The 12,206-nt window shown below is 42.4% G+C and overlaps 2 protein-coding genes across 2 annotated transcripts in view; one reads left to right on the forward strand and one right to left on the reverse strand.

Annotated features, from left to right (window-relative positions):
- The window catches only part of DGCR6 (DiGeorge syndrome critical region gene 6), a 341,424-nt gene that overhangs the window by 18,791 nt on the left and 310,427 nt on the right, over positions 1-12,206 (reverse strand). The gene's annotated exons all lie outside the window — the stretch shown is intronic.
- On the forward strand, positions 144-7,513 carry LOC126929649 (syncytin-1-like). The gene is made up of 2 exons (XM_050746208.1): positions 144-723; positions 6,097-7,513. Exon 2 carries the CDS (start codon positions 6,100-6,102, stop codon positions 7,405-7,407), a length of 1,308 nt encoding a protein of 435 aa, XP_050602165.1. The 5' UTR covers positions 144-723; positions 6,097-6,099; the 3' UTR covers positions 7,408-7,513.

A 12,206-nucleotide genomic window follows, 5' to 3' on the forward strand; every position in this document is an offset into this window, starting at 1 on the left:
AAACCCTGCGTTTAACAGAGATAGGTACAAGATTGCCTAGGTGTAGTGCTGACTCTTGAAAATACTGTGGTTAGCATTGTGTGTTTTCCGTAGTATAGTTTTTCAGTGATGCCTGTTTAGTTTAGCAGATCTAGGGATGTCCGGAGCTGCACGCCCCGGCCATAGCGAATAATAATTAAGGATTAAACGCCTGAGCTATATTCATTTCCACCCCACACCTTCTCCCTATCTTTGCCTTTTTTCCCCTGTACTAATACCTCATTAAAGATGGCGCTCTTCCTGCTTCTTCTTCACTCACTTTTCCCGCGCTCGCGAAAATTGTTACTTAGTTGTTACTTAACAGCGCAAGCGCAACATGACCTCCGACCGGAGAAACCGAAACTAACCTGGCCACGCCTTCGGCAATGAGATCATTTCCGCCTTAGCCCAACCCCTTCCCTTCCAAGTGTATATAAGGCAGTGCATTACCGCCATTAAACGAGACTTGATCAGAGCACTGTCTTGTCTCCATTTCTCGTGTCTCTTGTTCCCCAAATTCCCACCCCCTCCTCCAGGGCCTGCTCTGACTATCCCGTGGGCTGGGATACATGGCGCCCGAACAGGGACCTGGAAACGAGGGACTCCGTGAGGAAGAGGACGCCAAAGGACGGTCGACCGCTAACGAAGACAAAAGGAGTCAAACTTTTCCGATCACCGCGGGAACCTGCCGCGTCAGAATCGAAGGTAAGTGACGCGTCCGAAATGGGACAAGAATTAAGCCAACATCAAATATATGTAGGACAATTAAAAGAGGCTTTAAAGATACGAGGAGTAAAGGTTAAAGGTAATGATTTGTTTAAATTTTTTGATTTTGTAAAAGACACTTGCCCTTGGTTCCCACAGGAAGGAACTATTGATATTAAAAGATGGCGTAGAGTAGGGGATTGTTTGCAGGACTATTATACTTTTGGGCCAGAAAAAATTCCTGTAACCGCCTTCTCTTATTGGAACCTCATTAGAGATTTAATAGATAAGAAGGAGGCCAATCCGCAAGTCATGGCTGCGGTCGCTCAGACAGAGCATATTTTAAAGGTTAGCTCCCGCTCTAACCTCGCAAAGCCTCCGCAAGATACGGAGGAGGATCTCATTTCCCTCGAAAGTGATCATGAGGAAATCAAGTCTCCTTCTGTAACAGATAAAGAAATACCACACGAAAGCAAACCAAAAAAATACCCAATTTTACAGATGCTTCAAAAGGAGGAGGAAATTAATAAGCCTAATCAATTGGATATAAATTGGGATGATTTAGAGGAAGAGGCGGCTAAATATCACAACCCTGATTTGCCTCCCTTTACTTCATACCCACCCCCATATAATAAGACACATAATGAGGCTTCTGCGCCCATTGTTATGGCAGCAATAGATCCTAAAGAGGAATTAAAGCAAAAAATTGCTCAACTAGAAGAACAGATTAAACTTGAAGAGTTACATCAATCATTGATAATTAGGCTCCAAAAGCTAAAAACAGGAAATGAAAAAATACCTAACTCAGACGCTATGGAGGGTTCCTTGCGCCCACTTCAGCGGCCTGGACAACACGTTCCAAGAGGGGGGTTAGTTGCTAGCCGACATAGAGAAGACTCCTCCCCCAAAGACGTTTTTCCGGTCACGGAAACCATAGATGAACAGGGACAGGCTTGGAGGCATCATACTGGATTTGATTTTACTATTATAAAAGAGCTAAAGACTGCTGCCTCTCAGTATGGGGCTACTGCTCCATATACTCTTGCTATAGTGGAATCTGTAGCTGAGAATTGGCTCACTCCTACAGACTGGAATACCTTAGTCAGGGCAGTTCCTTCTGGGGGAGACCACTTAATTTGGAAGTCAGAGTTCTTTGAAAATTGCAGAGATACAGCTAAAAGAAATCAACAGGCAGGAAACGGTTGGGATTTTGGTATGTTAACTGGTTCAGGTAATTATGCAGACACTCAGGCCCAAATGCAATATGACCCTGGACTGTTCTCACAAATCCAGGCTGCTGCTACAAAAGCCTGGAGAAAACTTCCCGTTAAAGGAGATCCAGGGGCCTCGCTCACAGCGGTTAAACAAGGACCCGATGAGCCATTTTCAGACTTTGTGCATAGACTTATGACCACGGCAGGTAGAATCTTTGGAAATGCAGAAACGGGTGTAGATTATGTTAAACAGTTAGCTTATGAAAATGCTAACCCCGCCTGCCAAGCGGCAATCAGACCTTATCAAAAGAAAACAGATTTAACAGGATACATTCGCCTTTGTTCAGATATTGGGCCCTCATATCAACAAGGCCTAGCAATGGCCGCCGCTTTTAGCGGCCAAACAGTAAGAGATTTCCTCATTAACAAAGGTAAAGATAAAGGGGGATGTTTTAGATGCGGTAAAAGGGGACACTTTGCAAAAGATTGCTGTGAAAACCAAAATAAGAGTCCAGAAGCAAAAATCCCAGGCCTTTGCCCAAGGTGTAAAAGAGGAAGGCACTGGGCAAACGAATGTAAATCTAAAACTGACAGTCAAGGAAATCCTTTACCCCCCAGGCAGGGAAACGGGATGAGGGGCTAGCCTCAGGCCCCGAAACAAGCATATGGGGCAGTCAGCTTTGTTCCAGCCAGCAACAGCAATCCATTTCAAAACTTAGTAGAGCAACCCCAGGAAGTGCAGGATTGGACCTCAGTTCCACCTCCCACACAATACTAACACCTGAAATGGGACCACAAACCTTAAATACCGGAATATATGGACCCTTACCACCTAACACTTTTGGGCTACTTTTAGGAAGAAGTAGTGTCACCATGAGAGGTTTACAAGTCCTCCCTGGAGTTATCGATAATGATTTTGAAGGAGAAATTAAAATTATGGCCAGAGCTATTGATAGTATTATTACTGTCCCTCAAGGAGTTAGAATAGCTCAGTTACTCCTGCTACCTTTGGTTAAAACAGATAATAATATCCAATACTCTAATAGAAATATAAAAGGTTTCGGATCATCAGATATATATTGGGTGCAACCAATTACAAATCAAAAACCCTCTCTAACCTTATGGTTAGACGGGAAGGCATTCACTGGACTAATAGACACAGGGGCTGATGTAACTATCATTAAACAGGAAGATTGGCCCTCTCATTGGCCTACTACAGAAACTTTAACTCACTTGAGAGGAATTGGACAAAGCAGTAATCCTAAACAAAGTTCTAAATACCTAACATGGACAGATAAAGAAAACAATTCAGGCCTCATTAAGCCATTTGTCATCCCTTACCTACCTGTTAACCTTTGGGGGCGAGATCTGCTCTCTCAAATGAAAATTATAATGTGTAGTCCAAATGATATAGTTACTGCACAGATGTTAACTCAAGGATACACCCCTGGTAAAGGTCTTGGAAAAGGAGAGAACGGTATCCCACAGCCTATACTGGTTTCAGGACAACTTGATAAAAAGGGGTTTGGAAATTTTTAGCTCAGGCCACTGACATACCTGCACCCCAAAGGTGCGCTGACCCCATTACTTGGAAGTCAGATGAGCCCGTTTGGGTTGATCAGTGGCCTTTACTCAATGATAAACTAAGTGCTGCCCAACAGTTAGTGCAGGAACAACTAGCAGCAGGACATATTGAGGAAAGTAATTCCCCTTGGAATACACCTATTTTTGTTATTAAAAAGAAGTCTGGTAAATGGAGACTCTTACAAGATTTAAGAGCAGTAAATATCACTATGATCCTTATGGGTGCCTTACAACCAGGATTGCCTTCACCGGTTGCGATTCCTCAAAAATATTTTAAAATCGTTATTGACCTTAAAGATTGCTTTTTTACAATTCCCCTTCATCCTGCTGACCAAAAAAGATTTGCCTTTAGTCTTCCATCTACAAATTTTAAACAACCAATGAAGCGCTATCAATGGAAAGTCTTACCTCAAGGTATGGCCAATAGTCCTACCTTGTGTCAAAAATATGTAGCTGCCGCTATAGAGCCAGTCAGAAAAACATGGGCACAAATGTATATTATACATTATATGGATGATATTTTAATAGCAGGAGAAATTGGCGAACAAGTCTTACAGTGCTTCGCCCAACTCAAACAAGAGTTAACAGCAGCCGGACTACAAATAGCCCCAGAAAAAGTACAATTACAAGATCCATACACTTATCTTGGTTTCCAAATTAATGGACCCAAAATCATTAATCAAAAGGCCGTTATACGTCATGATCATTTAAAAACTTTAAATGATTTCCAAAAATTACTGGGAGACATAAATTGGCTTTGACCGTACTTAAAGCTCACTACAGGAGAGTTAAAACCTCTTTTCGATATATTAAAAGGAGACTCTAATCCAAAATCCCCCAGGTCCATTACTAAAGAAGCATTAATAACACTCCAACAGGTAGAACATGCCATTGCAACACAATTTGTTACCAGTATTGATTATTCTCAGCCATTAATATTCCTTATTTTTAACACAACAATAACCCCTACTGGCCTATTTTGGCAGAACAATCCCATTATGTGGGTACACCTGCCCTCCTCCCCTAAAAAGGTTTTGTTGCCTTATTATGATGCCATAGCTGATCTAATTATCTTGGGAAGAGAAAACAGTAGAAAATACTTTGGAATAGAACCCTCTACCATTATACAGCCCTACACTCAATCACGCATCCATTGGCTGTTACAAAATACGGAAGCCTGGCCAATTGCTTGCGCTTCTTATACTGGCGCGATTGACAACCATTACCCACCTAACAAACTTATTCAATTTTGCAAACTTCATGCGTTTGTATTTCCCCATATTACCAGTAAAGAACCTCTCAATGACGCATTACTAATTTTCACTGATGGATCTTCCACAGGACTTGCCGCTTACACTTACAATAATGTAGTCGTTAAATTCCAGACCACTTATACATCAGCTCAGCTGGTCGAATTGCAAGCTATAATTGCAGCACTATCAGCTTTTCCTTGTCAGCCACTTAACATTTACACAGACAGCGCCTACCTGGCTCATTCAATACCCCTCTTAGAGACCGTGTCTCAAATTAAACATATTTCAGACACAGCTAACCTATTTTTACAATGTCAACAACTTATCCGAAAAAGGACTACTCCCTTTTTTCTTGGGCATATTAGAGCACATTCAGGATTACCGGGACCTCTAACACAAGGTAACGCAACAGCTGACACGGCAACAAAAACCATAGCCACAGTCACTACAGACAATTTGCAACAAGCGCAAAAAGCACATGCCTTACATCATTTAAACGCCCAAACCTTAAGACTTACGTTTAAACTTACCAGAGAACAAGCTCGACAAATAGTTAAACAATGCGCCAACTGCATAACATATTTACCTGTTCCCCATCTAGGAGTTAACCCCCGAGGACTCATCCCCAACGAAATTTGGCAAATGGACGTTACTCACCACTTAGAATTCGGTCAGCTAAAATATATCCATGTATGCATAGACACCTATAGTGGATCCATCTGTGCAACTCTCCAAACAGGAGAGGCCACCAAACATGTCATAGCTCATTTATTGCATTGCTTTTCTATTTTAGGAATACCCAAACAAATCAAAACAGATAATGGCCCCGGTTATATATCCAAAACCTTCTTACAATTTTGTAATACCCTACAAATTAAACATACCACAGGCATTCCCTATAATCCCCAAGGACAAGGTATAGTAGAAAGAGCTCATCTGTCATTAAAAACTATTATCACAAAATTAAAAGGGGGGAGCTGGTACCCCGTGAAGGGTACCCCCAGAAACATACTCAATCATGCCCTGTTTATTCTTAATTTTTTAAATTTGGACAGTCATGGAAAATCGGCTGCCGACCGTTTCTGGCATCCTGAATCTCAAAAACAGTTTGCAATGGTAAAATGGAAAGATCCACTTGATAGTTCATGGCATGGCCCCGATCCAGTTTTAATTTGGGGAAGAGGCTCAGTATGCATCTTCTCACAAAAAAATGATGCAGCCAGATGGCTGCCTGAAAGATTGGTAAGACAAATAAATCATAACCATTGTCAGTCCAGGGAAGATAAATCTCCCTGAGAAGTTATTTCCTTCTTGTTTTTCAGAAAATGAAGCCTAACATGAAATTCCTTTGGAGAATAATCGCTCTATATAACATAGTGACAGTCTATGCAGGTTTTGGTGACCCTCGTAAGGCAAAAGAATTATTACGAAAACAATACGGCCAGCCTTGTGACTGCAGAGGGGGACAAATATCTGAACCTCCGTCAGATAGAATCACCCAGGTGACCTGCACGGGCAAGACAGCTTACCTAATGCCAAACCAGTTATGGAAATGTAAGTCTACCCCAAGAGATACCTCACCTAGCGGGCCGCTCCTAGAATGCCCTTGTAGCTCTTTCCAATCTTCTGTACATAGTTCCTGTTATACCTCCTATCAACAATGCAAATCAGGCAATAGAACATATTATACGGCCACGTTATTAAAAACACAAACTGGAGGCATCAATGACGTACAAGTATTAGGATCCACTAATAAACTTGTACAATCTCCTTGTAACGGCCAAAAAGGAAAGCCTGTTTGTTGGAGCACTACCGCCCCCATTCACATTTCTGATGGAGGAGGCCCATTAGATATTACAAGAATTAAAACCGTCCAGAAAAAATTAGAAGAAATTCATAAAGCTTCTTATCCTGAACTTCAATATCACCCTTTAGCCTTGCCTGAGCTTAGAGATAATTTTAGGCTCGATGCCCAAAGCTTTGATATCCTCAATGCTACTTACAATTTACTTCAAATGTCCAATACAAGCCTGGCCCACGATTGTTGGCTTTGTCTTAAAATGGGCCCCCCTATTCCTCTAGCCATACCTAACCTTTCATTGCCCTATGTCAATTACTCAAATGAATCCTTAGTAAATAATTCCTGTCCTATTACCCCCCCCCCCTTAGTTCAACCGATGACGTTTTCTAATTCCTCTTGCCTCTTTTCACCATCATATAATAACACTAAAGAAATTGATTTAGGCTATGTTGTGTTTGGCAACTGTACTTCCATAATCAATGCCACCAACCCTTTGTGTGCTATAAATGGCTCGGTTTTCGTTTGTGGAAACAACATGGCATATACGTATCTACCTACAAATTGGACAGGGCTTTGTGTTCTGGCCACTCTTCTCCCCGACATTGATATCATCCCTGGAGATGAACCTATCCCCATCCCTGCTATTGAACATTTTATTTATAGACCGAAACGAGCCATACAATTTATTCCCTTGTTGGCTAGACTAGGAATCACCACTGCTTTTACTACAGGAGCCACAGGCCTAGGAGTCTCACTAACCCAATATACTAAATTATCCAATCAATTAATCTCAGATGTACAGACCTTATCCAGTACTATACAAGATTTATAAGACCAAGTAGACTCGTTAGCTGAAGTAGTTCTCCAAAATAGAAGAGGTCTAGATTTGTTAACGGCAGAACAGGGAGGGATATGTTTGGCTTTACAGGAAAAGTGCTGTTTTTTTACGCCAACAAATCCGGAATCGTCAGAGATAAGATAAAAACTTTGCAAGAAGAACTAGAAAAGCGCAGAAAAGGCCTGGCCGCCAATCCACTATGGACTGGACTCGATGGACTTCTCCCCTATCTCCTGCCATTCCTTGGTCCTTTACTCACCCTTCTACTTTTCCTCACTCTCGGGCCTATAATCCTTAATAAGCTTATGGCATTTGTCAGACAACAAATTGAGGCCTTCCAGGCCAAACCTATACAGGTTCATTATCACCGCCTTGAGATGACTGAAAATGGTGAGTCTTATTTACCTTAATAAGACCACCTCCCCTGTGTGCTGAACTGGACAGTCAATGATGGGTAAGAGGACACTATCTCCATCGGAGCCTAAGACAGGAGGGCTGCCCTTGCTGCTGCCTTATCCCATGACGGGCCTAGAAGGTGGGGGTGAGTTGACCCAACCTAAGACAGGCGCAGTTCCCGAGGGGTTTTCTTATCATAAAAATATAAAAAGGGGGACCTGTCCGGAGCTGCACGCCCCGGCCATAGCGAATAATAATTAAGGATTAAACGCCTGAGCTATATTCATTTCCACCCCACACCTTCTCCCTATCTTTGCCTTTTTTCCCCTGTACTAATACCTCATTAAAGATGGCGCTCTTCCTGCTTCTTCTTCACTCACTTTTCCCCGCGCGCGCGCGAAAATTGTTACTTAGTTGTTACTTAACAGCCCAAGCGCAACATGAGCGCGAAACTAACCTGGCCACGCCTTCGGCAATGAGATCATTTCCTTAGCCCAACCCCTTCCCTTCCAAGTGTATATAAGGCAGTGCATTACCGCCATTAAATGAGAAACCGTAAAACTAACCGGGCCACAAGGTCAGGAGATCGAGACCACATGAAAGATCATTTCCGCGCGGTGGCGGGCGCCTGTAGTCCCAGCCAATGGCCCCCGGGAGGCCTTGCAGTGTAGCCGAGATCGCGCCACTGCACTCCAAGGCAGTGCATTACTCCGCTCATTAAATGAGACTTGATCAGAGCACTGTCTTGTCTCCATTTCTCGTGTCTCTTGTTCCCCAAATTCTCACCCCCTCCTCCAGGGCCTGCTCTGACTATCCCGCGGGCCGGGATATAGGGACTATTGTTGTCTCAGTGAAACACTGTTTAGCTGCATGTGATGCATGTAATACTTCGTTCATTGATATTTGTTTAAATCAATCAGTGTTTACCAGGAGTAGATACGTGAGTTACTGAGAATAGCCTAATCTCTGAAAATGTTTTTCAGCATATGGTGCATGTAATATGCTCTTCTATGGTACCTCTTTTCAATTTTTTTTTTTTTTTTTGAGATGGAGTCTAACACTGTCGCCCAGGCTGGGGTGCAGTGGTGCGATCTCAGCTCACTGCAAGCTCTGCCTCCCAGGTTCACGCCGTTTTCCTGCCTCAGCCTCCTGAGTAGCTGGGACTGCATGTGCCTGCCACAATGCCTGGCTAATTTCTTAGTAGAGACGGGGTTTCATTGGGTTAGCCAGAATGGTCTCGATCTCCAGACCTCATGATCCGCCTGCCTTGGCCTCCTAAAGTGCTGGGATTACAGGTGTGAGCCACTGCGCCCAGCCTCCAATTTTTCTATTGTGGCAAAATATACATAACAGATTATACCATTTTTAAGTGTAGAATTTAGTGGTAGTAAGTATAGAGAGAATCTTGAAAGCAGCAAGAGAAAAGTGACTTCTCATGTGCAAGGGAGCCTCTACAAGATTATTAGTGGATATTTCAGCAGAAACCTTGCAGGCCAGTAGGTGGTGGGATGATATATTGAAAGTACTGAAAGAGTGAAGCCTGCCAACTGAGAATACTATATTTGACAAAACTGTCCTTCAAAAGTGAAGGGTAAATTAAGACATTCCCAGATAAATAAAACCTGAAGGAGTTTATTACCACTAGACCTGACCAATAAGAAATAATAAAGGGGCGGGCACAGTGGCTCATGCCTATAATCCCAGCACTCTGGGGGACCGAGGCAGGTGGATCACCTGAGGTCAGGTGTTCAAGACCAGCCTGACCAACATGGCGAAACCCTGTCTCTAATAAAAATGCAAAAATCAGCTGGGTGTGGTGGCACGTGCCTTTAATCCCAGCTATTCAGGAGGCTAAGGCAGAAGAATCACTTGAACCCAGGAGGTGGAGGTCTCAGTGAGCTAAGATCACACCACTGCACTCCAGCCTGGGTGACAGAGTAAGACTCTAGCTCAAAAAAAAAAAAAGAAACAATAAAGGGAGTCCTTCAAGTTGATATGAAGGGATTCTAGACAGTTGCTCAGCCTGATGAAAATATAAAGGTAAATGCATAAAGATTAAAACCTGTATCATTATAATTTTTGTTCATAACTTAATTTTTAATACTTTAATGGAATTTAAAGGACAAAAGCATAACAATAACTATAAATCTATGTTAACGGATACAAAGTATACAAAGTTTAATTTGTGACATCAGTAACTTAATAGTGGGGCAAAGATGTAAAGAGTATAGTTTTTTTTTTTTTTTTTTGGAGACAGAGTCTCGCTCTGTAGCCCAGGCTGGAGTGCAGTGGCCGGATCTCAGCTCACTGCAAGCTCCGCCTCCCGGGTTCACGCCATTCTCCGGCCTCAGCCTCCCGAGTAGCTGGGACTACAGGCGCTGCCACCTCGCCCGGCTATTTTTTGTATTTCTTAGTAGAGACGGGGTTTCACCGTGTTAGCCAGGATGGTCTCGATCTCCTGACCTCGTGATCCGCCCATCTCGGCCTCCCAAAGTGCTGGGATTACAGGCTTGAGCCACCGTGCCTGGCCAAGAGTATAGTTTTTGTATGTGGTTGAAGTTGTTATCTGTTTAAAATAATAAGATAACTTTACGATGTTCCATGTAATTCCCATAGTAACCACAAATAAAATACCTACAGAATATATGTAAAAGGAAATGAGAAGGAAATCAAAGCACAGCACTACAAAAAAATCAACTGTAACACAATAGAAGACAATAAAGGAGGAAAGAAGGACAAAAAGGCTCTAAGACATACAGAAAACAATGATCAAAATAGTGATAGTAAGTCCTTCCTAATCAATAATTTCATTAAATGTATATAGGTTAAACTCCCAATAAAAAGACATAAATTGGCTGATTGGATTTAAAAAACAGGACCCTATACATGCTGTCTACAAGAGACTCATTTGAAATCCAATACAAATGGATTGCAAAATGAGAGAATGGAGGATATTCCATGCAAACAGTAATCAAAACAGATCAGGAATGGCTGTACAAGTATAGACAAAATAGATTTTAAGTAAAAAACTATTACAAGAGAGGGTTCTGGGAAGAAAGTGGAGTAGGAGGCACAAGGAATTCATCTCCCCACCTAGGAAATAATCACACTGGCAGAATCTGTCTGATACAACTATTTTGGAACTGTAGGCTCTATCAAAGGAGGCTTGCAACCTCCAAAGGAAGGCTTAAACTATAATTTTTACTTAATTTTGGTCAATTTCAGCTCTTAGCTCAGCAGTGGCTACCCATTCCCCATGCCCCAGCTTCACGGAAAGAAGCTTTGCGTGTATTCCTGAGGTAGCTTGTACCAAGCTTGTGGGAACAATCGTGGGCAATAAGCTCTCTGTCCTCCAAATGTTGGGATCTGTGTTCTAGTTTTGATTGCTACTTTTGATTATGGAAGTGCAAACACAGAGGCAGGCGGCCATTATTGCTCACAACTCCCTACTCCATTGTTGCGAGCCCTTACCAGACTGAAGCAACTTCTAGGAGATAGAAAAGGCCAGAACCCCATTTCCCTTCCCCTTCGTTGTTCTCTTTTCCACTTTTGGGAGCCAAACATTAAAGACTAGGACACTCAAAAACAATGGCATACACAGAGGAAATTAAAGTTACCGCACATACTTGGAGAGAAGAGTGTGTGCCCAGGCAAAGGAGCAGCTTCAGACCTGAGAAGACCTTAAGTTTACAACTCAGGTTGATCCTCAGCATGGAGACAACCTACGACAATGTAAAACATAACAAAACCCCCAAAACAGCAAACCCTGAGGAAGAGGAGAGCCTCATCTCCAGAGTTACCGAATTATTAGATTCAAATGTCCAGTTTTCAATAAAAAACACAAGGCATACGAAAAACAAGAAAGTATGGTCTTTCAAAGGAAAAGCAACAGAAACCGTCCCAGAGAAAGACCAGATGGTAACCGACTACACAAACACTTAAAAAGAACTTTCTTAAAGATGTCAAGGAACTAAAGGAAGATGTGGACCTAAAAAGAAAAACAAATAAATAAATTCTGGAGCTAAAAGTGTAGTAATTGAAATAAAAGTTCACCAGAGGGATTCAAAGGCAGATTTGAGCAATAGAAGAAAGATTCAGCGAACTCCAATATAGGACACTTGAAATGATCAAGTCAGAGGAACAGAAATAAAAACGATTGTTGAATAGCAAACAGATATGCATTGTGGAAGTCCCAAAAGAAGACAGAGAAAGGGGCAGAGAGATCATTTGAAGAAATAATGGCTGAGGCCGAGTGCGGTGACTCACATCTGTAATCCCAGCACTTTGGGAGGCCAAAGTGGGTGGATCACAAGGTCAGGAGTTCAAGACCAGCCTGGCCAATATGGTGAAACCCCATCTCTACTAAAAATACAAAATTAGCCAGGTGTGGTGGTGCA

Source organism: Macaca thibetana, chromosome 10 (assembly GCF_024542745.1).
Source record: "Macaca thibetana thibetana isolate TM-01 chromosome 10, ASM2454274v1, whole genome shotgun sequence".
Classification (NCBI taxonomy): Eukaryota; Metazoa; Chordata; class Mammalia; order Primates; family Cercopithecidae; genus Macaca; species Macaca thibetana.

Excerpts from the sequence above, each read along its gene's own strand:
- LOC126929649 (XM_050746208.1), top strand. The coding sequence starts at position 6,100 with ATGAAGCCTAACATGAAATTCCTTTGGAGAATAATCGCTCTATATAAC.